The following is a 27,697-nucleotide window of genomic DNA, read 5'->3' on the forward strand; positions in this document are numbered from 1 at the left end:
TAGGAAAATGAAAGATTGAACTGGTAAAAAAATTTATGAACAGTCTTCTGTGTGAATAACTAAGCTATGGCTAAGCTTGCACTAGAACCCTTTTATCAGCCTCCAATTATGGTTACCAATAAAATGTCTCCAAGACCTTTCACATACTGGAGTTAACACAGGTCTTCTAGACAAAGAGGGAGGACTGTTCTGTTATACATGCAAACCAACTTTGCGTCATTTCATGTGAATTCTAAGAAAGAAATTACTTTTATTTTATGCAGTTACTGAGCTTCATAGAGTGCAAAAAGTAAACATAGTACCTACAGAGAAAACCTGATTATACATTAAAATTCCCAAAAACTACAGTATTCACAGCTGAACCAGTAGGGTGAAAAAATGGCTCTAGATCCACAGCTCGTATAACCTACACACAGTTCCACTGGAAGCATTCAAGAATCTCCAGCAGAGCTACATCCATTAGCTAAGGCTGTGAGCTATGACTTCAGCATCATGATATTCCCATGCTTCTTAATTCACAGCGAAGATCTAACACACTTGAAGCAATCAAACAATAAACGGCCAAAGTCCCGTAAGACTTGAAGGACTGCATGCTGCCAAAAAAGGCAGTTTTATTTCCACTACTCAGTGCCGGGAAGACACAAGCAACCAAGAATGAACAACTGGAGTCTGTTAAGACAGTCAGCAGTTGCTGTAATGACATCTTCATGGCCAAAATCAGAACTGTGGGGTATTTTGGTATTGTTTGATTTTGCTTTTAAGTGTTTGCACTTGTCTGGATGAAGCTAAAAAATGCCTGTTAGGACTGCAATCTCTAGCAATTTCTGAGCCATCAGGCAGTTGCCTGCCAATAATACAAATGCTAAAAGCATTTGACAAGGGAACAAAAAGCACAAGCAATGATATGCAGATGGATTTTAGAACTAATGGCCAGAAAGTCTACCAGACAAGCCCTTTCAGTTGGCCAATTTGAATGAGAACACAACTTTTTCCTGGACTTACTATTATCACTTGCACCAACTCCGTTTCATATCCAAGCAGGAGTAGTCCCAGCGGTCCCAGCTATAAGCAAGCAATACAGCAGAAAGATCTACCAGCTCCAAACCATTTTATCTGTAAGTATCCTGAAGGCCTCCCAGTTGGCCTTCACTGCACAGGCACTCTGCTGACTTACACACAGCTTCTTGCCCACCAGGATCCCAGATCTTTTTTGCTAAGCTGTTTCCTAGTCAGGCAGACCCAGTGTGCACATCAGATTATTCTGTTCCAGAAGCAGGACTTTGCACTATCCCATTTTCTCTCTCCTTCAATTCAGTCCAGGCTATCTGTAGTAATAACAACATGCCATAAACCCCGCTGCAATAGGGCAAAAATACATTCTGCTTTTGTGGTAGTGGTGCCAACATTAAGGTCTCTCAATGCTTACAGAAGATCAATTACTAGATAAATAACAGCTTTCTCAAACTCAGCTGAAGCAAGTGATCTGGTGAAACAGCAGCACTAAGCTGGTATCATCATTCCCTGTTACGATAAAATCCCTTGTGTCACAACAGTGCCAAACAAATTACTAGGCCACCATGAGAGGGTGTTTAGTTAATCCTAAAACCATGTGTTAGACCTATTACACTGAATGCTTGATGCTGGCAATACTGAGCTCAGGACAAAGTATAAAACATGACAGGGTCTTATTTTCTGGTTTCTTCGGGTTTTTTTTGTGTGGGTTTTGTTTGTTGGTTTTGTGTGTGTGTGTGTGTTTTGGTGTTTTGGTTTTGTTTTTAAATACAAAAAGGCAAACATCTATAGGGTTATCCAAATTTAAACAACTACATGACCTCTCTTCCACTCCTCTTCCTCTAGAAATACCATGGACATGGCATTATTTCTTAACACATTTGGGCTCTACAGATTCAAGGCCTACGTAGATTCTCTGTTGAAGTCTGCAGTGAACTAGAATCATCTATAACCCAAATTATTTAATCTCTTTTTGCCCTACCTATTATAGCCATTCCTCTTCTCCCTGACTGGCTCTCTGGGTTTCCTACAATGAAAGTCACCCACTCTGATTCTCCTGCACCCAACAACTTCTCCTTCTCCATATTTTTTTTTGCTTCAGTACTACCCAACAAAATAAAGATGTCAGATCCATGTTCAGAAAATTCAAAGCATTTCAGAGAGATTTGAATCTTAAGGCTAGACTTTGGGCCACTTCATTTAAAAAGAAAATTAAAGGTATAGCTGTGGGATTCAGAAAACAATATGGCCACAAATATGTTAATATTATTGCCTTTTCTAAAAATGCAAGCAAGTTTTATTCTCTAGTTGTTTTTAAGATACACCAGTTCAAATGAAACCTTTTTCTTGATTTTTTTTAGAAATGCAAATCAGAGTCATATCCTTATCAATTACTAAGAGAAATTCCTTCCCTTTCCATAGATTTGCTGGTTTTTCTTGATTGATGTCACATAATCTATCAGAATTAGGTCTCAAAAGCTAATAAATTAAACCTATTTCCTCCATCCATATCATTCTAAAACTGGTGCCATGCTGTGGACTTACCTTGGAAACAAAACACTCTGCTATAGCCACAGGATCATTTTCACAGTTTTCCAAATCTTGCAGAAGTTCACTAAAACAAAGAACAGGAAAAGGTAGGACATTTATGGCACACCTTGAAATGAACACACCGGTTTATTTGGAACCAGACAGTGCTTCACCATTCATGGCAGTACCTAATGACACAGGGAGTCCTAAAAAAGGACTCCCCAGCCACTGGGTTTTTTATTTGTAGGCAGAGGAGAACTATAGGGAAATGGTATTTCCACGTACTTAAAAATTCAAGTCATCACAATGACCACGGATTGGTGATCTGCTAAGCAAAGCTGAGCCCCTTCCTTCAGGTAGATGCCCCATCCCTAGAAACATTCAAGGCCAGGTTGGATGGGCCTCTGAGCAACCTGATCTAGTTGAAGATGTCCCTGCTCATGGCAGGGAGGCTGGACTAGATGACCCTTCCAACCCAAATTATTCTATGATTCTATGACAGCTCTTCTATAATACTCATAATGGTGTGGTCAAACAGTTGTGTAGCTTGTATATTAAGTAACACAATTTAAAACTAAGAAAATTTAAAAGCTACTGAAGCACATGCACTATCTTATGAAGACTTTGTATGTTCTAGGAGCTTTACTTGACTCAGGGAGATGAGGAGCTGCTCTGAAAAATACTGGTGAGAACCACGGATGTATTACACATAGAAGAAGAATGTTAAGAAGCTCAATGAAGAAAATTTGTCGACCTATAGTTTGTCTCTTTGCTGAAGAAAAATGGTTAGCCTGGAAAAAGTTTTCTGGAAGGGAATATATACATTCTACGTGCATGAAAACAACACCTCACTGAGAGACTTTTATAATTTTCACATATCAAAAAGGAAATTAATTCATTGTAACAAGAGCAAAGCAATAAGGAAGCCTGTTCGCCGTTGTATGAAACTCAGTTCTCAAAAGCAAATTCAGTGAAAGAAAGAGTTCAAGTAGGAGAAGAAAACCTCAAGGGTATCTCCTTGATCTGAACAGTCTTCAGTCTTACTGAGATGAGCTCAGAAAAATGAGAGAAGAAACTGAGTTTTCTGCTAAATTGTGCTCTAATAAAATTTTCTTCTCCTCCTTCTCCCCCCCAACTCCCACAGATGATTTTCCATTTAGGGCTACTTTTCTCTGAATTCACAGCTGGTTCCCTGAGCAAGTTTTGCCTAAGAGCTCCTAAGCCTGTATCTAGGGAACTACCCTATTCCCCTGTAAGCAGACACAATTTCTGTCTGTATGTACAAAAAGGAGTAAACCTGAAGAGTTTCCTGCCTTCTTCTTTGCTTCTCTAATTACTGGAGAAAGGAAAGGGAGAAATCAGAAAGCAGTCAAAAAGAACAAAGGCAGAAACCTCAGATTCAGTGGTAACTAAGTCACTTTGTACAGCAACAATTTCACCTCCACACCTCAATTTCTCCATCCATCAAAATAGGAATAAAAATAAAATCCTTGCTTGATACCCCACAGTCATGAAGCTCGTTTACATCAGAAGAAGTAAGCTGTAGCAATGGTGACCAATAGCCATTAGTTATACTGACTGACTGTGTCCCACACATGAGTTTTGGAAATAACATCAAACATGCCAAACAGGCTCAGAACGATTTCTGCTGTCTGGCAGGAAGAGGTTCTCCTGATGGCTTAGAGTACAGAGCACTTTGATTGTCATCTTATTCCTACTGGTCTCTTTATAAAACCACATTATTTCTCCTTCAGGATACAGTAAAGAACACTTAAAGATTTTATATATTCATCCAATCAGTCCAGGTTTATGCAGTAAATAGGCTAGTGGTTTGTGTCTTCAGCACAAGCCCATAGTATAAAGGCTGTTTTTTGAAAGATTTTGTTACCTATACTGCACTCTCTGCTGTCTCACCTGGCTGGTAAGAATGGGATTGGTAAGAGCAGTCTGCCACTGTAAAATAAGCAAATCTGTCATGCTCAGTCATCCTGAAAAACTTAAATAAATCCCTATAATACCAAGATGACATGTGAAAAAGCAGGGCTTTTATTATAGACTACATTTAAGTACCTGGCAGGAGGCAGAAAAAACAATAGAAAAAAACATTAGTCCCCTTCACCTGAATATACAGAGGTTTTATGCTGTTCACAGCTCTTGGTCTCTGCAACTCAGTTGTGCCAAACACCTAGGCCACAAGGGAGCACCATTAGAGGAACTTCATGCTCTCTCAGCTGAATCATTAACAAAATTCAGACTGAAGCATGATAAAAGTGCCAATGCCACTTAAGACCATGAACTGAGTTATATAGCTTGGGTTATTATGGGCTGGGAAAATCTGAATCTGTATGATCATCATAGAGAGCTAATACTAAGTCTTTTGGGATGGGAGAGGTAAGCATAAAGAGACCGACAATTCTGTACACAGTGCATTCATTATCTTACCAATGAATAAGTCAAATTAGAATGCCTTTTAGGATGCTTCCATTCTTTATGAAGGCTTCTCAGAAGAAGCAGCCAGACCTTACCACTGAAACTCAGAGTGCAGGAACTGCTGAGTATGGCAGTTTCAGAAAATGGCTCCTTCGCTGTATTTGTGTCCTTCAGTAGTCACTGATGGCCAAGGACCATGCAGGATGATCTGTGTCAGCAGCAGAAGTTTCAGCTTGACCTCTCCTAAGTCTTGGTAGAAGTACTAAACTTGAGCATATTTCTCTGCAGTTTCCTTTTCAGAACTGAGTCATGGTATCATGGACAATTTATCCTAAAGGGACACTGGAAACAATCTCAGCAGGGAAGCCAGGGAAGAAAGGCAGCAAATGCTGACTTAGAGAACACTTCCCCCTTCCAAATAAATAAACCAATATTGAGGGAGCTTTTCCCAAGGGACAGTAGGATCAGTGGACCAGTATACAGTCAGTGATTCTGCTTTAAGAAATAGCTTTCCAAAAAGAGATCACAGTCATGGGACTAGCAGTTACCATCTTGACCATCATTTTTGCCATTTAGCACAACATCTGAAAATCCTAAGTAGTTTAGCTGACAGAAATTCCCATTTATTGAAGTGACATGTCTCAGATCTGAAAGTCTGTGTAAAAACCCAAGATTAAAACCTTTGATCATTGATTAATGGTCAAATTCAAAGCTGAGAAAAACAAAGTAACTCTAAAACTACAAAATCATGTTCACAAAAATCATCTGAAACTACTAATGTAGAACTGCCAAGTGGACATCTTTCTGACAGTAAAAATAAATAAAAAGGCTTTTGAGTACATTTAGGACCCAGAAGCTATATGCCAAATTTCAAACAGGAGTAAACTTAATCCTTGAAGCTATATTGATCTACAATGAGTGTTCAGTTCTAAAAACTCTCAATTTCCATGCAAAACTTTATATCAGAAGGCCTGAAATACATTCATAATTTGCTAGACGCTTTGGACAACTTTCAGGTGAGTTTTAACCTTTCTAAAATACCTATATCTCTAAAATTGCCCCAAACTGCTTTTTTTGTTGTTTTTTTTTTTTCTTTTTTTCTTTTTAACCACTGCAAATCTTTTTCTTTTCCCCTCCCCACAGCTCAATTATTTTGCGTAATGATTGATCATACTTGGAGGTATTTTTATTAGGTAATATTTGCAATGATGCTGGCATAAATGTGTCCTAGCTACCAAGTCTGTAATTTTTCTAGCTTTTGAAGGATCAGAAAATGTAACGGTCAGAACTGTTTTTCCATCCTGAGAATCTGTAAGCTTACAATCATTGTCTCATGGCTCTAAAACAGGCTCATGGTCTGTTTTAGCAGGCTCCCACCATGTATTTTCCAGCTGTTAGACATTTGGTCAAGTCAGTTGTTGCAGCTGAAGCAAGACACAGCGGCTTTCTAGTTAAGCATATTTCCATTCCTCTGCAGTAGCTATTTTAAGTTTCAGGAAAAGATTTTTGGTTTCATCTTTGTCCATAAATTCTGAATAGATCCATTCTTACTCTTTCCTTTGACACTGAACAGAGATTCCAGCAGTTAAATCACTTTAAAGTAACTTCCCATGATGATGGAAAAACACTGAAGATGCTCTTTGACACAAGCACTCCACTTCAGAATCCTCTTTTGATTCAATTAAATTGTCTGTTATTCTTCAAAAAAAACAGTATTTTGGGAGATGTTTTGTCAACTATAGTAAAGCTAAAAGAGTTTTTACAGGAATATTGGGATATAAAAGATGTGAGAACTTTATGTCAATATATTTCTTGCATTGGTAAAATATTCAGATTTTCCTTAAATGTTGAATAAGTTAATTATTTTTATAGTAACAGAGAATTCAGACAAAAGTAGCAGTAGCATGCTCCTAAAACTGCAGATACTGAGGTCCTACACAATGTGGCACTAGCTATACAAGCAAGAAATTTTACTCCAGGTCCCCAATATACACCAGAATCCCATCTGCAGAGTTTTAGAGAAGGCTGGAAAGATACTGAATAGAAGACTTCAATAAACGAACAACACAGTTCACAGTTCAACACAGTTTTGGGAATTAATTCAGGGAGTCCCTAGTAGTATAAAACACTACAAATCCCAGATCTGGGTGATGTACATAGGTACACAGAAGGACCCTATATAGTAGGAATAAAATATCTCTTTATCAAGGCAAGAGTTTCATTCACAGTGGTCTTGCATTAAGCTCAGTTAAGGCACAGACCAGGTTAAGCCTGCATTCATAAAAATACCCAGCATAAAAACAAAAATGGAGACCACACTTGATTCATCCAATAAACAGCTAAAAAAATCTGATCTCAGCAACCCAACTTTGCTTAGAATCAAAAGTAGATAATTTCTCAATTTATATATCTTGGCCATATTAGAGTCATAAAAGCACCTTTGGTTGGTTTTCCCCCTCCCATTAATATAGGCTATTGAATTGTTTTCATTTAGTTAAATATGAATTTACCTGTTGAAATGGTAGATATCCTGTATGTTTCCAAACAGGGCTGATCGCTCTTCTGTCCCCAGGGACAGCTTGGTCTGGTCAGTGATACAGTCGAGGTAATCCTACAAGAGATATGAGAGAGAGGTCTTCAGACATTTCCTCCTTTTCTAGATCAGTAAGCAGAGCTATGTTTTATTGCACAAGATGACTCTCTTCATATCAGTTTCACCTTATTATTACAATAAAGCCTTCAGTAGCCCCTCTGTGAACAGTCACTCTATTATGAACAGTAACAGTACTTATCTGTTCACTGAAACCAAGAAAATAACAAAAGACTGAAAGCTAAGTTATACCTCTTAGATGTGACAGCCAATGTTTCTCTTGCTACTGATAAACAAATGTTTTCCGATTTCATTCATAGTGACAGTTTAGTTGATTATTTGACTGGCTTAAACACAAAAAAATGTAAAAGTAAGAGATGAAGAATGTAATTGAACGCAGTCTTAGTAACAGAAAACCTATATAATGAAGACCAGAAACCATATAAGCAACAGAGGCTCAGAAAAGCAACCACTAAAAAAAATGTTTTTTTTTTTAAAAATCATAGTTACCGAACAACGCAGAGTGTGTAGAGGACAGATCTCAGTGTATATATGTTCATGCAATTTACCATGCATAGAGTTACATTCCAAATTACATTGCTATATACTCTAGCAAAGATTTCTTTTTGCATTTAAGAGTGATAGTGTCTCATCTGGGGACTTTAATTGAACATGAACATGACATCTAGAGAAAGCTCAGATCAGCAGTGTTCTGGCAACTTTCCAATCTCTTCCCTCACTTTGGTAAGAGTTCAATGTCACCTTTCAATCTGTTGCTGCTACAGTATGAAAATTCTCAGATAAGGGCAAACAAATCCAGCAGGCTATTTAACTAACTACAACTCATAAGCCAAGAAACCTGATGTGCTGCCACATTCATGAAGAAATTCTGCTGGAGCATGGAAATAAAATAAAAGTGAAAACAGTTGAAACAATGTGAAATAAAAATAAATAAAATCCCTTAGCCTAGGGCTAGACAATGTGGTGTGGCAACTACCCAAGAGCAACACAGCATTCCATGGTGCTGCAAGAAAGAAACTTTGCAAAACATCAATGGGACCATGAAAACTTCTAAGATATAACTGTGTTCCAGAGTCACGAAGAAAAAGGTATTACAGAACACATACACTGGCCAAGATTTATTCTCTACATAAATTTTGTGAAGACAAAGGGTTTGGATGGACCTGACTTTTGGAATTTAGATGCCCTCATAAGGAAGGTTAAGAACTACAGCACTTGAGTCTCCATGCCCATATCCTTCTTTCCAACTGAAATAGTGTCAGTAGAGTCACAGGTGTAACCAAGATTCAGGTTTAGGTACCAGAAGAATTTCCTGTCCCCTCCCCCTATTCCAGTGCTCAATAACTCACACTCTTTCACAACCTCCAGTTAAAGGTATCCCTTATCACACCCCTAACGCAGTATTTTCCTCCCAGGGAAAGCAAGTAAGGCAACTGTAGTGTCTTTAAAAAGAGCAACAAGTGGCAGTGGGCAGGCAAGCAGGCAGGTTCCTGGAGAGCCATGTCATTTCTTCTGTGATGGCATCCGACCTGTACTCTACCTTCCCTCCTAGCTGACAGCAGCCCCACAGCCCACACCAGTCCTTGAAATATATTTCTGCAGAAAGTTATTGGAACCACATCCGTGAGACTCCCTGCACTTGTCCATGGCTTTTCATTCATACTCAAAAGCTGCAGAAGAGCAAAAGGTTTAGGATAGTGAGGCAGACGGGACTGCAGCAAGAAGTATACTAGGTCAAAGGCAGAAGTAGATGATAGATTCAGTGCTACTCCAGTGATGGTATTAAATAAATAACCTTTTCTGCCCACAAATACACATCATCATCACATAAACACAAAGAGAAAAAAAGTTCCATCCTCCAATTGGAAGGATTTGCCATCCTCCAAAAATATTTTAGAGTCAGGAACACTGCAGCACCCTAAGCTGATATGACAGGGTGGGCTGCAGAGGAATGGAAATCTTTCAATAAGTATCTCCATGCAGTACATTTAAAGTACATTTAATGAATAAAGAGGAGTTCCTTTCCAATTCATTCATCTCTGCATAGCTGGAGCTTGGGTTTCTTCAAAGTAACTAACAGTCCACAGTTATTTTCAGTATTGTAAGCAGTGTTAGATACATGACCTGGTTTTTATTCCTTTTGTCCTCTTATCCCATTTTTTTCTCCACATATGCATACTCTCCTTGGTCTTTTACCAATTATTAGTAAGAAAGAGGGAACCAGGTACCTTTCTGATGTTGCTGCCAAGCAGCAGCCTGCAGGTGCTTTGGCAGCTTTCCTGCACTCCCATAGCATATGCCAGTATCAGCTTATATACACACCCCCACAGTCTATGCTCTCTTTTGCTAAAAGTTCCTTAAGACTGTGTTTCAGGCCTCCTTCCTCATTCAGCATCAGATCAGAAACAAACTAGAAAATAATGGATGGACTTGTGCTTCCCTAGGGTAAGGGGAGATTTGGCCAAAACTCTTGGGATTTGGAGCTACTTTGTACCTCACCTTATACTGTTAGGAAATCACACAGCATTTGGGGACCGAGTTCCTGTTTTACCTTTCTATTTTTTTTTAAATATGGCTACAGATGTGTTTAAGTTAGTGTTACTGGTGTAAGCAGATACCTGATCTAGGCACAAACTGCTTAGTGTGGCACTGACAGTAGGGTAGTCACAGCAGCAAAAAGCTTCAGGTACCTGTGTTTATGTGAAAAAGAGGGACATTGGACAGTCTTCACACAGCGGTCTCGTGAAGTCCAGGCAAAGCACAGCAGCAAACCATTTGCACTGACTCAGCAAGTGGGATCTGTCTGATTATACTGCTTTATAGAGCACCTCTGCTCTTATGAAGGCTTCATGAACTCATCCAGGAAACAAATGCAGTATTGGCATACAATGTTCCTCTGCAAGGACACCACCACAGGCAGATAAAAGCTATCCAGACGTGGGGTTTTTCCTAATTATTTTCTTAGCAAATGGTACTTTACCCCCATGGTAGTCACCGCAACCTCCTGCTGCGTTTCAACAGCTGTTATCATATGAAGCCATAATGAAAGGTTTGGAGCTACAATATAACAGGGCAGGCTGCAACCATAATGACGCTGTGCGGAAATCAATGAAATTTATCAGAACAGAGTACCGGCCTTATTCACTTTATTTGCTTCTTGTCATCATCTGTGAACCCTCTGTCGGCACAGTATGCTTTGTTTATAACCTTTGCCTTCCCTGGCCTTTTATTGCTTCTCTGCAGTTATGGCAAAAACATTTAGCTTACTTTATATGAGAAAAAACCCACTCACAAATGTCAGTCTCCTTAGATTGATTTATGGACCAAGGTCTGCTTTAATGGTATTGCACAATTTTCCCCTCCCATTTCCTGAAACTCTCCAAAGACCCAAAGAGTCTTGCCAGACTGCCCTGCCTTCCTTGCTGGGTTTGACATTCTCCCCATTTGCCTTTCATCATGCCAAATCCATCAGAAGGAATGTCCTGACTACCATCTCCTCCTCATAATCACACAAGAAAGATCTCTAGAGGAATAAAATAATGAAAACACTAACCTCAGAGGCTAAAAAAACCATATATATGAATTGGAAATGACAGAAAACTGTCAAGAAAAGGACAAAGTGAGGAACAATATTTTCACATGCTAATTAATTTTCCATGACCAAACTTTAGAAACTAAATGCAAATTAGTGGGACTTTTTCATTTAGCCACCAAGCTTTCCTTTAAAAACAAACAAACAGCTTTAAAAACATTATCTATTGTTGTTCAGCCCGTATTATAGGTCAGCTATTAATGTGGTAATGTTAAAATTACACATTAAAATGGGTAATGTTAATGGTAATATTAATATGATAATGCTAAAAATGGGTAAAAGCCACATTGCCTCATTAAACAAGAATCAATTTTTATCCTGCTCTAAAAGAAACATATACATTATAGAAGTCCTTAGTAATCCCTTTATAGGGCAGGACTGTGCATATAAGAATACCACCAAAGACAAGCAAAATTGTTGAAAGAACAGTGTTGTTGCGTGTTTACCAAGAGGCAGGCACACAAGACACTGAAAATTTGATTAAATATCAATATGAAAAAAGAAGAAGAAAAAAAATTCTACCCATCAGGAAACTTTGTTTTCCAGTGCCTAAACACAGGCTGCAGGAGAAAGTAAAGCTGCTGTATGTCTCTGATTTCAGCAACACGCTGGCTTAAGAGCTGAAGCCTTAGTCTCTGACTTATCAAAACTTCAGTGGCTTCTAGTAGTGTTGCAGCCTGAGGAGGAATATGTAATATTAAAACAATCAGGACCTAAGCCAGGCACTGCCATGACATCACCCAGACCTCAGTTTTCTGAGAGTCCCTAGATCTGTGCTATTAGTAAAGCAATTTTACTCCTAGATGCTATACCATATGCATGGGCATATTTTTGCCCAATTCCCCTCTACCCAACAAAGATGGGTTTGGCCAAAATCAGATGGCTGTGCAGAAGAGGAACCACTGAAACAGCTCATCAGTTTTGGTCACCTAAGCACTACTTCCACACCACCTGGAGGAAAAGGCTGCAGGCCAGAAGTGGATCCCATTGGTAGCATGCTATCTAGAGACATGCTGCCCAAACTAGCTACACACTTATAAAAAAAGAGAAAGTTGGGCAACAGATGTACAACAGAATAGCCACTACAACATGTTCCCCAGTGCTTATTCTGCTAATTACATAGGTAACTATAAAATGTATCAATTCACCTTTTGTCTGATTCTTTTTTCTATTCATTTTTTTCTCATTACTGACTTTATCTATTAATTTATTCAACCTGCACAGCAACATACTCTGAATGTCTTGTGGGTCAAAAAATAGCATGCAATACACACAAGAGGTGGCCAAGAATGCTGAAGTTCGGTCAGAGCAGTTCATTGCAGCTATTTCCAATTATTTAAAATACAGCTGTGCCCTGCAAAGTGAATGCACATATGTAAATTAAACATACTTTGCTTTTTTTCTCTGGTTCCTTTGGCTATATGAGTCCAAGGACTGACTGAAACCTCAATCAAATCCATCTTCTTCCCATATCAAAACCTATTGTCAGGATTTCTCCATAAAACACATAATTATCATTGTTGTCATCACCTTCTGTGACGGAAGGAGACAAGCTCACTATTTTAGTTCAGGTTTCCTGTAATCTGAACAGTAGTTTATCTGGAGACACCTGTAGCAAAACATTTCATGCAGCCAATCTTAACAGATTTCTGACTTTTTTCCTCTCCCCCTCTTCTGTTTTCCATATTTTTCCTCTTCTGTCTCTGTAATCAGTTAAAACTGGCCACATGTGTATAGCAGCCTCATTTTGACTGCAATCATCCTTCCCTTATGAGAGTGAATATGCTTTCCCAATTGCTCTCGAAACAATTTCCCACCTCCCATTTCCAGTCAAAGCCCTCGTCATTTTCAGTCATGCAGAGACAGCCTGGCACACTTCCATGTGGTAGGCAGAAATCCACGGGCCCTTAACCTTCCACTTCTGAAACTCCTCTGTAGGAGAAGCAGAAGTGGCAGCTCTACTTTAGTGTCCTACCTGTACTGACTGAACAGAGAGGGGAGGAACTTTACAAACACCCTTTGCTATAACGGTGATAATTTGCTACCTAGCAGCAATTATCTCCAGTTCCCACATGAGTACCACAACCACTAACCCAGGCTGCAAGCAACACACATTAACATACAGTAGGCTAATGCAACTAAATTCTTACAGTTAATTAATACACATATTTTTAACTGTAGATGCACAATTTGAGCATCATAAAAATCAGAACCATACTTTATTTCTGTCAAAGATGTTGTACATTAATGATGCCTGGAAATCAAAACTCAAAAAATGCTTGCACTGTTCACTATACAGATTCTCTATATGAAAACCAAGAAAATTTCTCCAAGTATATATTTCTATTTTCTACTTTTATTGGAAAATGGAGGGGTGGGAGGATTGGGGATTGGTATTTGGTGGGGTTCTTTTAAAGACATCTGAAGCCGGAAAACCCTCACACATAGGCCAAAGCATGGACAGGTCTGAAAGACCAGCACCTACTCAGGGCTATGCACAGTATGTCATGGCATGGTCCTGCCACTGATCGACAGCCAAAGCCAGTCTTTCTCAGAACAATGCAGACTTGGACACACAGCCTTCTCTGCTCACTTCAGCAACATAAGCAGAAAGCTCCTGAGCTCCGTGCGCTTCCTACTCCCCTTTTCCATTTGCTTTGCATCTCTAAATACTTTCATAAGACTGCCACTTGTCAGCAGTAGTAAAGCTCTGCTCTTGTGGGAAATGGGTCTGTCGGGGCTTGCAGCTGGACTTCAAAGTACCTGCCTACATGCTTGCAGAGCACTGACCCTGCCACCAAGGGAAGAGGAGTGGAGAACACCTCCCAGCACCGATAGCCAGCCAGCCTCCAAATAGGACCAGCCAACGTAACCCATATGCTTTACATAATCTGTTACTAGATGAGGTTTGTGATCAATTTCTTTGCTCTCTGCTGTCCGTGCAGAAGAGCAGAGTCTCTGAGCTGGCAGGAGGCCACCTCACTGGCATCAGCCCTCCCCCCCCAGGCAGATGGTGGAGGAAGCCATACCATGCTCACCTGTGCTTACAACCAGCTTCCTCAGAAGTGCCCAATCTACACGTGCAGCTGGCTCACACGCAGCCTGCGGATAACAGCAATAAAGTGTGATACAGTAAGGCGATACTCTGCTGACTGACTGCATGTGGAAAGGGCAAAGATTGATGGTGAGAGCACTCGTGAGAACATGGTATGAAGAAAGACTAAAAATAGAAAAGCACATTTAAGTTCTCTTTCCACTGTTTAACATTGCAGAGCAAGGTGATCATGACGGAGTTCTCTACACATCCCCACAGTTAGGGGTCTGCAAATAAGTTAAAGTTAACAGCATTAATTTAAATTTTACCTAGAGAACGAGAGGAAAAAAATATTTTTTCCATGTAGCTATTCTTGAGTGATAGATTTTTGATAATCAGTGTGACTTCCTCACCTATATTATAGATGTTAAAACACTGTCCCATTCATAGCTATCAAGGCCTGGAAGCAGTGACCCCTAGTAGGTCCCTCTGGCTTCATCCACATGCATGGAAAGCCACAGGAGGAGGAGTTACGTGTCAGCCAGAATTAGCAGTGAGGAATTCCTGAGTCCTAACACTATGTCTTGCACCTTGAAAACACATGCTTTCTTTGGTTTAGGCTGCCTTTGAACAGTTGTGTCCACGTAGACACGAGCACAGGCACAGCTATATACAAAGTTGGAAATTTCTAGGGCACATCAGTGTCAAAAACATAACAGTCAGGAGATCTTGTCACAGGACTTCTAGTTGTAAGAGCACAGCTAGTCTCAGGAAATGAACTAAAGAATTTGCCCTGGAAAACAGTGAGAGGTCCCTCAACGCTGTTGCACCGAATCCATCCTGGGCAAGGACAACTGCCTCGCCAGTATGCAGAGCTGGGAGATAGCAGAATAGCTTTCTGCAGCTGTGGGTTCCCCCTCACTGCTTTAGGCCCTGAGCCTTTAAAACAAGCTCTGCACATCCTCTTGCCCCTGTCCCACTGACAGAAGATGCCCATATCAGCTTCCAGCACTGACTCACAGCCCCCTTCTAGGGCTGGGTTGGAAGGAGGCACATGTCCTACAATGCCTACTCCACCTGTCCAGGATTTTACGTCCTTTCTTTTTGCCCAGTGTATGCTTTCTTCTTCTGTTATCTGTCTCATGAGCCATTTTAGCAGGAATGCTGTGCCTACAAAGCTCCCTGGAGGATCAAAATCTGGCACCAGTCAAATCAGCATTGAACTGTCAGCCTGCATGGATGGACTGCTTTCATGGATTTTTGCTTTCTTTATTGTGAGAATTTTTGCTCTAATGAAACACAGTCAAAGTTCAATAATATTCCTTTGTTCAACTGCAGGAATTTCATGCTAAAATCTCCCATCTTAAAAAGACACCTTGGAAGGCAGGCTGTCAATTATATCAAACTGTAATTTGAAAAAGGTGCAATAAAAACACTCAAGCTGGATTGTACATAGAGAAGTCTCCTAAATAATCTATCATCTATAAAGATGATATGGGTAAATCACTGGGAATGGAAACTCACATGAAACCCCATTTAGACATTTCAGCACACTAAATTATTGAAGTTGTAACCCACTGATTAAAACCATGTCCCATATTTATCTTCAGGTATCAGCCAGCATCCACTGCTAAATCACACATACATTAATTTTTCCAGAAGCTGGCACTCAAAATTGCTGCTCAGAGGCATGGTAAGAAGCAAGTTAAGAGCAGAGGTGGAGATCATGGGATAACAAATGCTATCAGTAGTTTACTGACATTTCATTAAGGAGTTATGTGAGGCCCTCATCTAGTGACTTCCTGAGGTTAAGAGGAAACACAGAAGAAATAAGCAACAGTAATGAGGCCAGCCGAATGAAAACATTAAACAGTAATTAGGATGTCAAATAGTTCGAGATTGCTACAGAGATGAAGTAAGTGCTCTAGAGTGTTCTAAATCCACATCACTGGTGCCAATCATCATCATCATTCATTAATCTCAAGCTTTTTCAAAAAAAGTACCAGTTTAAAGTGTTTAGTAATTATAAATTTTAAAAAAAACTCTCAAAGTTCATCAGGGCATCTATAAATTAATTCTTACAACATAGCTTAGTTGGTCTGATTATAAGCTTATTGAACCCATAGTCAAACAAAACACTGAGAATTATTAAGGCATATTTGGCCTTTGAATGTATGAATCACCCATGAAAAGAACCTGAGTCTTGTGCTATAGATCTTTACCTGGTTAAATAAACTTTCCTCAATTTGTAAGGCAAATGAATGTTAACATTTTTTAAAGGATATCTCAATATGCTTACAAGTTAAATGAGACATTCCAGAAGAGAGATGTTTATTTTAAAATACAAGAAGGGAAACTGAGTCTGTTTTCCAAAGAATGAAAATGCAAACCCAGCATAATGAAGAAAATCTGCACATGTCCTAAATACATATTTATCTTAACCTTAGTAACCACATCCCAAAGACTTATGGATGGTTTTTATTATTAATATATGAAATGAAATAGAACCTTATAGTAGTGGGTGGTTTGCAAGTAAAAACTTTTTATAAGTGTCTTATTTGCAAAACAGTCTTCTCCTGAAACCACAAAAAATAGCAGCTACCTCCACACCTTCATCTGCAGGAATAGTAAAAGCAGAAAAGAGAGACCACTGGTATGTGGTTTGTTAAATGCTCAGGTTTAAAGGTCATGGATTACTAGAACACTGTTCACTGACACATAATATTTAATAAAAACAATATAACTAATTTGAAAGTGGTCAAATATTTCCATGGATCAAAACTGAAATGGCTATAATTAGCCAATAAAACTCCAGAAACTATGGCCTGGCTGGAAATGCAGAAACTTGTTTGCCTTTAAGGTATCATCTCCAAATTTTGAAATTTCTTTACAGAAAATCCCAATCATCTGGGGGGGGGGGAGGGAACAAAAACAAACAAACAAAAACCCAAAACAAACCAACCAACCGAACAAAAAAACCCAAAACATCTCATTAAAGCACTGTAATGTTACTGAAAACTTTGCAGCATAAGCTGCACTTCCTCTCCCTGCCTCTTAGCTCTCAGACCTATTCCTCACAGTTTTCCTGCCCACGCTCTATAAACTTGTTGCTTTTGAAGCAGCTGCTGCTGCTCTGTTCTGTGGAGCTCCATATCTGCTGCCACTAAGCAACATCAAGCCACAGGGTGGAGGTGAACAGACCTCTCTTTTGTTACTTTCTGAATCCCGCCTCTATATATCCCACTAACCAGGGATACAGCCTCCCGCTCCAGCCTCAGCACAGTCAAAAGATGTTTCATTCCTGAAGCCTCCTGCCTATCACCAGCACTCTTAAATGGCACACTCCATATTTAATTACATCTTCTCCTTGCCTTATTTAATTACATCTTCCCTTTGCCTCCCTGCTCCTCCCCCCCCCCCCCCAAAAAAAAAAAAAGCATTCTGGAATGGAAGATTAACTTTCATCCTTTAATCTATATTCATTCACATTCAGAAAGTGGGTAGGAGGTTGTAAACAGCATGGTGGATTGATTTACGCCCTGCTGCAAGACAAGGGAGGACAAGAGCAACAGCAGCCAGGCTTTTTGGCAATTCTGTGGCACTCTCCTTCTACTTCTCTCCCTTCTACTTCTCTCCCACCCACAGTTTAAGAAAGGCTCGCTGTACATTTATAGGCAGATGATTTTTTCTGCAGTATAACTAACCCTTTTGTGCTATCCAAATACAGAGCTGACCTTAAAACAAACACAAAGCTATGGCTATACATTTGTACTGTCTTAACGTTTGCAGTTCCAGTCAAACAGTGAAGCTCTGCAATCACCTGACAGCCTCTGTCCCAACAAGTTTCTACAATCTAGCTGTAACATAAGAACTGGATGCAAAGTACAGGTGGAGGAAACACAAGGCAGCAATGATATTTTATTCAGTGTCTTTCAAGTACTTGGGAACATGCTGAATGAAAGAAATGTATGAATGTTGTCAGCAGAAATAAGACTGAAATAGTGATGGTGCAGATAAGAAAGAAAACATGCATCAGTATATTTAACCCTGGCTTTTGTGCTTCCTATGAAGCTAGTTTACAAACAGCTCCCTGTTCATGCCACAACATAAGCAGATGTTTACACCAGGTAAATTGTTTGTTAGGCTACTTTTGGTTGTCCACAACACAATATATTCCTACTGCACATCTTTAAAACCTCTTTTTTCCAAAGCCCAGAATCATTCTCATCCTACTCAGCAAAAGAAGGTTTGGGTTTTGTTTCTGCTTTTGTTAGGTATCATTAAAGGGCACATATGATGAGAAGCTTACAGCATATGTATCTGGCAAAACACTTTTGTTCAGGATGCTGGAATTCCAGAAACAATCACATCTAAAACTGTTTAAGACATGAACAACAGCTTGTGTATACTTCCATTACTTTAGGTTGCTTTAGGCTATTTAATATGGCTCACATACAGGAAGCAAGAAGTTTGCAGGGAAAACTGAACAATCCCACTGCATCAGAAGGAAGAAATCTGATTTACTTTACGTATTTCTTTAAAGGTAGCCAGAACAGCTGTTTATACCTGTTTGGTAACTTACCTTGTGGTGTTCTTAGTCACCTCACTTTTCAGCAGTCTGCACTGAGGATTTTAGTCCTAATTTGTAAACAGCAACTCCAGAAATTAAACACAACACTGATGTTCTCCAATACAACTGCTTACAAATTCATTACAGATTTTATAAGTGGAACATTTTTGTGCTCCGATTTATACTGCTGTAACTCTGCTTAAACTTCATAGGCTTTGAGAAGGCCTCTTGGATATGTAGAGTGCTTTAGTTTCAGCTATTGTATCTCAATATCATTGGAGAAAACTTTCCTTGCTTTTAAGCCAAGCTTTCCCTAAGGAGGTTGATCAGAATTTGACACAGCTCACTCTTCAGAGATGACAAAAGAGCAGTGAGAAAATTCAGCTCAATAGTGTAACAAATATTAATCACAGTTAAACTTATCGCTGTCATGGCCACAATATTTGTTTTGCAGGTAATTTAAATTGCTCATCCAAATTTTATAAAAGCTCATTAAGCAAATTTTATAATGTTCAATTCCTAGTCATAAAGGACAGCATGTGTGCTAAAGCTACTTTAAACGCAAGACAAATTTCAAAGGAAGACACTCACTCTGAATATCATTGTTTTGCCTTAAATATAAACTGAATGTCTCTTCTCTCTATATGGGACAGGCTCTGCAGGTGGCCCAAGAGAGGCAAGCCTGTTTCTAAATTGTCACTCTGTTTAGGAGAAAACTAAAAGTAAACTGCCTAAAAATCACTCAGCTATCACCTGAGTTCTCTCTTTTGTACTCAAGATTTAAGACAAATAAATTATGTCAGCAGTCTTCATCATGCAGATTAAACTTGCAAAACTGCAGTACCTGTACATGAAGCTGAGATTTTCATCCATGGCTTTAAAACCATATGGTATGCTAACTTCTGGCTTTAATACACTGAAGAAAAATACTAGTTCTGAGACCGAGCATCAATGCATCCTATACTAAGTGAAATAGAAGTGATGAAAATGCTTCGTAAGAATGCCATCATTACAGTCTGATGGTTACAGCAGAGCCATAAAATTCAGGATGCTCGTAGAGGACGGATCAGAACGTCCTCACATATCAAAGTTTTTCTCAGTAACATTCAATAAACTTTCCATTGAAGCACTCTGTGAAGCACTCTAATCTAGAAAATGCTCAAAAAGAGCAGCTCTGCTAATTAATCATTTCTATTGGTGGGTGTTGGAATTCTGCGCTGTAAAACAGAGGCACTTTTCCCAGAGTAACATCTTCACAAGCAACTTATGCCAGCAACCTAAAGGTATCTTCCTCAGGTATGCAGCATTATGGGATGCCCTAGCTATATTGGGATTCCCACCTTCTGAATCTAGAAAGAATTAACTTTCAGAGTTATGCTATCCAGCAACCCAGTGCACAAGCTTTTACTAACACATCACAAGTGACAATGTGCACACTCTTTTTAACTAATTGCATAAAACGTAGAAGTAGACGTCCTCTAACTGCACCACTGGAAGACAGGAAACCTGGAACAATAGAATTCCAATACTGACTTCCTCTCTGAAGGGTTTCCCTTAATCATGGGTGCCACAACACGTATCTACCTCAAACATCCAATATTTCCCCTTGAAAGGCCCACCCCCCAAAGGGTATATAATTTCAACAGACACGTTTACTTGGAAGAAGCTTTCCACACCAGAAACCTGTCTTCCTGATGAGTTGTTCTAGGAGATTTCAGCAAAAGCATTCCCCTGGGGCTTTTAAAGAAAGAATGCCCTTTTTTGCTCATGTTGAAAAATTTTGGTGACCTTTCCCCTGCGAAGACAAGCATTCCCAGGCTGACTAGCAGGGACATGAACCATGTCTCACGTCTAAAGGACGGACAGTAGCAGATTCAAACATAATGGAGACTTTGTTTCTGAGAGTATGCCTTTTGGGGGGATGGGATGGGGAGGAGAAACCCCTTACATTCACATATCCTCAACAGCAATTTCTAGCAATGGTCCTTTGCAAGGTTCAACTCAGGTTTCACAAGGGTTTAACCCACAACTGCCATTCTCAGGTGTTGCCAGTGACATCTGGTTCAGATCTTATCCTCTGAAGCAAGAGCAGCGAAAAGATTGTTCCCGTGTCTCAGTGACTCTCTGCAAACTTTACACTGTACAGAGAAACATGCTGTGCAATTTCAGGGCAGAGGAGACATAAAAGGAATACTCCAGAAAGATGTGAAGAACAAAGTGGGAACAAAGCTTGGTGGACACCAGAAGATGGAGACTGAATGTTAACAGAACTTAAGAGAGCAGAAAAATTAGGAATATGATGAAAATGTTGTCAGACCTGCCAAGAGAACTATGAAGAGAGATCTGGAGTCAGCAGAGACTAAAAATATGAGAAAGAGAAATACTAAAAAGTGAAAAATCACATAAGGAAATGAGACAATATATACTGACAGGGATAAGGATGGGATTTATGGAGAGAAGACTTACGACAGATAGGCAGAGAGATCATAGGCAGAAGACGGTGCAGAGGAGGATGAGACTTTCTCAAATGAGGAGTCTTAAGTATAAAAAGATGGAGCCAGGGACAAAAGATAGGGAAGGGAGATAGGACAAAGACTTCAACTAGTCCAGTAGGGATGGTTTAAAAAAAAAAAAAAAAAAGACTAATTTGGAATGAAAGGGTAGAGGAACTTATTCACATAAATGAAGTCTCCCAGATTTCAGATTGAGTTCAAGATTCCTGAAGATCAACCTCTGTTTGCATCAAATATTTGTGAAACACACTGACAATGCATGCTTCATTCCCCTCTAGCTATTGTATAGATACCGATGACTTTTTACTTATATTATTTTACTGATAGCGGATCTCGTACCAAGACTGAGGTGCATGCTGTGGATCTAGATGTTCTCAACGAGCTAATATCACTATGAAGGTATTTAATGTAAAATGACAGATGCAAGCATTGTAACAGTGCATTTGCATTATTCCTTCATTTTGCAAAGATAAAACACAAATGTGGATGTCTTTCTACAGTTACTAGCCATTGTACAAATTACGAATGTGGGCTTCTGACTCCTATGAACTGCAAGGGCAAAACACAGTTTTATTATAAATTCTGAGACAGCATTCTATTCAGGAGAAAAAAAAGTTAGTTGAGTAAGTGACTCTAATGGAAGGTTATGCCTATTCTAACTACATGATTACTTGAAAAAGTCAGGGTAGGTCCTGAAGAGGAGAAGGTCAGTGAGTTCTGCCCTGGCCAGCACACCTGTCAGAATGACACAAGCAGGAAGAAGAGATATCCGATTTCTCATCATAAACTTGCCCAAAACAAGCTTCAAGCTGCACTCATTGAAAACCTTAATTATCCTTAACAGATCATCTGATAAAACATAGCAAACGATGGAAAAGTTCTATCTTTGTTGAAATGCTTGCCTGTGCAAGAGTCATGGCAGTGGGCCTCAAAACAATCATAACTCATCCAGGTCATACACAAAATGGTTGCACTGGCTAGAAAAACAGTTGGGTTTTAATGCATATCCTTGAGCAAAGGGTGCCAAATAGCACCTGTGCAGCCTCCTCTCACTCATTCTAAGCCCATTAAATACTTCTTATCAGCAGTTTAAAAGAAAGCTGGAGAACATCAGCAGGTCTCCCAGTATAATTTAAAAATCACATTAACCATGTCCCATGAAGTCAATTTCTACTTCTGTCTACCAACTTGGCACTGTCAACATCACCCAGATACTCAAAAGGCCTGGAAGTTCTGTCTTTTTAGTTTATTTTTATTTATTTATTTATCAATGACCTAACAGCATCAGGTCAATATAAGCATCAAAAAGGGTAAAATTCTATTGTTACTTCAGGCATGATAACTCCATGTTCTAAGGACAACACAGGTTGAAAGGACACTGCCCAAAATACTGTGCTAGGCTGACTCTTACCGAGCTGACTTCTGTCAGTATGACTAGTACCAGGATCCTACATGCAATTTCACATCATCCATATTAATGGCTCATTTCTGTGCAGCTAGTCCAGGGAACCAGTTTCAGGCACACTAAGGGCAAGAAGGTAATCAAGAACAGTCATCAGGGATTCACCAAGGGAAAGTTGACCAGTCTGATAACCTTTTAACTATAAAACAACTGGTTTGGTATATCAGTGGAAAGCAGTGGATATTGCCTCCCTTGACTTCAGAAAGGCTTTTAACTTCTTAAGATCCTCACACACAAGTTGAAGAAGTATGAACTGGATAAGCAGACACTAAGTTTGACTGAAAACTGGCTAAGTAGACAGGACCTGAGCGTGATGTTCACAGGCACAAAATCTAGTTGGAGGCCAGTGGTTAGTGGCATACCCTAGGGGCTAGTACTGTATTCCGTCTTGTTTAATGTATTCATTAATGATCTGGATAATGGGAAAGAGTATGAATATATTAAAAAAAATCTCTAAGCCAAAAAAAAACCCAATAGCCCCCCCTGAAACTAATCTAAAAAAAAAATCTTCCCAATCCTCAAAAACCTAAAAAACCAAACAAACAACCCCCACCCCACAAAACACCCCACTCCCGAAAATAAAATCAAACTAAAAAACCTTGACTGTGACAAGCGAACATGACTTGCTTTACCCCAGAAATGTAAAGCGTAGATTTCATGGATGTGAGTTTTGACACCTTCTCAGTTCCGGCTCTAAAACCTGTTTCAAAGTGCTGGAAACAGTGAGAACATGTTCTTTTTGAGTATGTTTCCACTTTCTATGGAGAACATCTCCCAAATCCCCTCTACCAGAGGACAAAAAGCAATAGACCAGATCTATACTGACAGTTCTCAGCTGGGTGTAGAGGGTGATTAAAATGGTACTTGTTTGGTTTTCCCCTTTTGTTCTTATGCCATCCTGACATCTCTTACGGGGGTTGCCCTGTTTCTCTTTCTTCTTCCCTCTGCAAAAAAACCCAAAACCACCCTGAAAAAAAAAGCAACTCTCCTTACTATTTTTAGACTGTGTACATAAGCTTCGAGGGTCCTGGTGGACAACAAGCTGTCCATGAGACAGCAGTGTGCCCTTGTGCCCAAGAAGGCCAATGGTATCCTGGGGTGCATTAGGAAGAGCATTGCCAGCAGGTCAAAAAAGGTGATCCTGCACCTCTACTCAGCCCTAGTGAGGCCACTTCTGGAGTGCTGTGTCCAGTTCTGGGCTCCTAAGTACAAGAGGGACATTGAACTCCTGAAGCAAGCCCAGCAGAAGGCTGCAAAGATGATTAGGAACCAAGCACTAGGGCGAGAGGCAACAGGCAGAAACTGATGCTCCGGAAGTTCCACCTGAACATAAAGAAGAAATTCTTTACTGTGCAGGTGACTATGCACTAGAACAGATTGCCCAGAGGGTTGTGGTGTCTCCCTCACTGGAGATATTCAAGGACCATATGGACAATTCCCTGCCTTGCGCTCTAGGATGACCCTGCTTGAGCAGGGAGGTTGAACCAAATGACTCCCTCCACCTGTGGTTCCTTCCAACATTACTCATTCTGTGATATTCTATTGCAGTCAGCTGCAAACTTGCTAGAGAACTCCAGTTCCAACCAATCTTGCATTTTAACTTTCCACTTCCTGGGTTTTCTCTAATTTCCTTATATTGTTTTCCCTCTAATGATTTTCTCTCTCTCCACTTACCACTGATTCATTTGCTTATGTTTTCTTCCACCAGCTCCCACCTTCATATATCTCTTCAGCTCCCACACGCTCCTAGGGCAGCAGTTGCCCTTTGACCTCTCTCCAGCTCCCCTTTTCCCATTCTCATCCCATTTCCTAACCAGCTGCCAAATCTGATCCATGTTTATCTGGAAAATGAAGCTGCTTCCCTTCATCTTAGTTTGGCTCAGCACCAGGTATCTGCCTGCCAAACTAAATGGCCTCAAGTCACAGAGGTGCAGATAATCAAGCCCTATAAGGCTACAGCACTTCTACAGATGTCTGTAGAGTATTCCCAAGCTCCTCACAACCTCCACCCTTGCTTAGGTAAATTACTGTAGCATTGCTAAGGTAACTTGTGGAGAAAGGAATCCTGAGAAACATATGAAATGGGCTCTTCTGTACTGTCCAGTCACACCTCTCTCCCCCAAAACCAAGAGAAGAACATTCTGCACAGGCTGAGGCAGCTGGTTCCCCACTGTCCTTACCATCGGGGAAGCAGCTCCTTTGAACACCTTGGATCCTCAGCACCTACCTAAGAAAAGCCCCACTGCCAACTATTCCATCTCTCAAATATGCTTTCTAGTGCCACACAAAGCTTTCAAGATTCATTATTAGTTGCTGCAGGAAATAGGCTTGGGCATTTCACAGGTTCATAATTCCTCCAATTCTTTCCTAATTAGAAGTGCATTTGCCTTATTTAATCTACATCTACCGTAGTGATGCTTAAACTATTTTCTAGAAAGCATTTACTGGTCTTCCTACTTGTAAACAGAAAATCTGCTTCAAGATTCTAATTATTGTTTTCAGTTTCTCAAGTTGTACAGTTTACTGCATAGGTGGACGAGTGAGGGCTAAGGTTTCTAAAACCTTACATGGAAGTCATGCCTGGTGACTGGTGACTACACAGAGAAGCTGACTTGGTTCTGCAGCATCTGACAACTTTAAACACTTCAAAATGAAACTTGGGCAACAGTTGAATGTAGCAAAACAGCACTAGCTATGGAAACCAATGCAGTCTTGCAGAAAAAGCCACCTTTATGTGAACTTAGGGGGCTGGGGTGTTTAATCATGATGTGCATTTGTGTTATCAAAGCTTTCCCCACTACTGCTTGGGGGATCAGGTGGGTTGGAGCTGTGGGTGGGGAGAGTATCTCCGGATGGCTGATATTTCCTTTTTCAGATGACCACATACACCTAACCTAGAGCTCTAAGTTCTACAAACAGTGCATTAAACATGCGCCTCCCAAGAAACCCTTCTCTGTGGGCTAAGTACGTTGACTACTAACAATAGCCAAGGGACTTAATTGTCATCTTCAAAAATATAAAACAATATGATTCAGATGGCACACCCATGAGTATATGGAGTGAAAACAACAATCCACAGAAGGACTCATCCATATTTTTTCCTGTACTAGAAAGGGGAAGTAAAATGTACTGTTAGGTTGGGGATTGGACAAAAACTTCATTGTTGCTAATAAATGCTACACCCACTTATTAGCAACATTACTTCAGAATTAGTATTACAGAAAACAATTTTTTCATATAACAGTCAAACAAGAGTATTTTTCAGCAAATAAAAATGCCATATTCAATACTACAGGCCAAGGACACAGGAAGAACAGACTGCAGCCATGAGCTGCATGAAATGGAGGGAAAGGCAGGAAAGAACTTGCAGGACTAGGACTTGGAGGCAGAGGGATGGAATAATCAATAAGTAAGACCCTTTAGGTAAAGCCTTTAAAGGGGCATTTACAGCTGTCTTGTTTGCTTCTTGCTATATATTACAGGATACAGAGCAATATACATTCTTTTGTAAGCATAAAAAGTTTTGTTACTGCAAAGAGTTTATCACTCTTTGTTCACTAGGGCTGCCAACTGTAGGATTTTTTTTCTGTTATTTTTTTCATGAATATATAGTAACAGCTTAGAATTATCTAATCAAATAAAAACTAGAAACACACTAGAACAATGATATTACACTGGTTTATAAAGACCAGCAAATGCCAGTTCCATTGTCAAGACCATCTGTCCTGCTGTGAAATCAAACAATATAAAAATGGCATTATGGAACAGTTAACATCATTCTAACCAAGACCCCTACCTTGACAATGCTTTTTAGATCCTGCACATACATCCTCTCTGTCTCCAGAATCTCCTGGACAACTCTGTCTACGTAGAGAAGCTTCGGACTGGTGGGCTCTGTGACAAGGGACATTGCACAGTTTTTGCTCGCTCCTCTTGGTTCTACTTTCCTTGGCATGCTTGGCCTTTTTTCAAGGCTTTCCTCAGGATCCTCTTGTTCAACAGTGGAGTTTTCGCATGTCTTATTGCTGGAAAATCGCCTGGCGGGGACCAGTTCTAGCTTGATGGCACCAGTTTCTTTATCCTGGTTGAACAAACCCAAGTGGCTGTTGGAAACCAAGGTCATTCTGCTTCCAAAGGAGCAGTGACTGTCCCGGGAGGACGCAGAGGAGGAAGTGGAACTAAAGCTGACAGGACGGTCACTGTCTGACAGGTCCATGGTGTTTTTTTCACAGTAGCGGAAAGGTCTGCTCTCCTTGTGCAAATCTTCCCCTTTCGTCTTGGAGTCAAGTGCCTCTGTCACAGCTGGTACAACATCAAGAGGCAAGTGGAAGTCATCTAAATAAACAAACAGAAGTGAGTTTACTGGTGCTGCCCCACATAACACAGAAGTTGCCAGCAGACCATTTAAAGCCTTTCGCATAAAAAACTGCCACAACACTATTTTAACTAAAAGACAACCAAAACAATATGATTTGGGGGTCCACTGTGACTCTAACACTTTTTAGGTGGTGGGGATCCCCCACTGGGGGCTACAACAGAGGCATCACATCCCTCCTGTTCACATGTATGTCTCTGGCACATCCTTCTTGTGCCAGTATGCTAGGCTTGTTGCTAGCACAGGCACTGCTCAGGCTCAGCACAGGAGAAAAATGGGACTCACGGATTTTCCCTAAAGTTAAAAAAAAAAAAACACTCGACTGTTGGGAGCAGTCTCTGCCATCTCCAGCTGAGCACTGATCATGGTTTGGGAGGTTTGGAAAACTCAAGAAACACACAGTGATACCAGAAAGTGTCTTTTGTTTTGAATCCTGTAAGGCCAACAGTCAAACAAAAACTAAAAGCAGTTACAAATTACCAGCTCTGTGGCTTGTACAAAAACACTAAAAGTGTCATGATTTCCCAGTGAAAATAATGTAGTTTCTGAAGAAAGAGTCCCTGCAGGAA

At 40.0% G+C, this 27,697-nt stretch overlaps 1 protein-coding gene across 7 annotated transcripts in view; it reads right to left on the reverse strand.

Moving 5' to 3' along the window:
* Nucleotides 1-27,697, reverse strand: part of PLEKHG1 (pleckstrin homology and RhoGEF domain containing G1) — a 129,865-nt gene that overhangs the window by 21,904 nt on the left and 80,264 nt on the right. For all 7 annotated transcript variants that reach the window (XM_039385708.1, XM_039385707.1, XM_027733861.2 and 4 more), the window contains 3 exons: nt 26,550-27,088; nt 7,482-7,582; nt 2,557-2,626 (listed from right to left, as the gene is read on the reverse strand). In XM_039385708.1, coding sequence (XP_039241642.1) covers nt 2,557-2,626; nt 7,482-7,582; nt 26,550-27,088 — 710 coding nt within the window. The remainder of the gene's footprint in view (nt 1-2,556; nt 2,627-7,481; nt 7,583-26,549; nt 27,089-27,697) is intronic.

Source organism: Pipra filicauda, unplaced genomic scaffold (genome assembly GCF_003945595.2).
Source record: "Pipra filicauda isolate LSUMZ 115617 unplaced genomic scaffold, ASM394559v2 scaffold42_size3861933_pilon, whole genome shotgun sequence".
NCBI lineage: Eukaryota > Metazoa > Chordata > Aves > Passeriformes > Pipridae > Pipra > Pipra filicauda.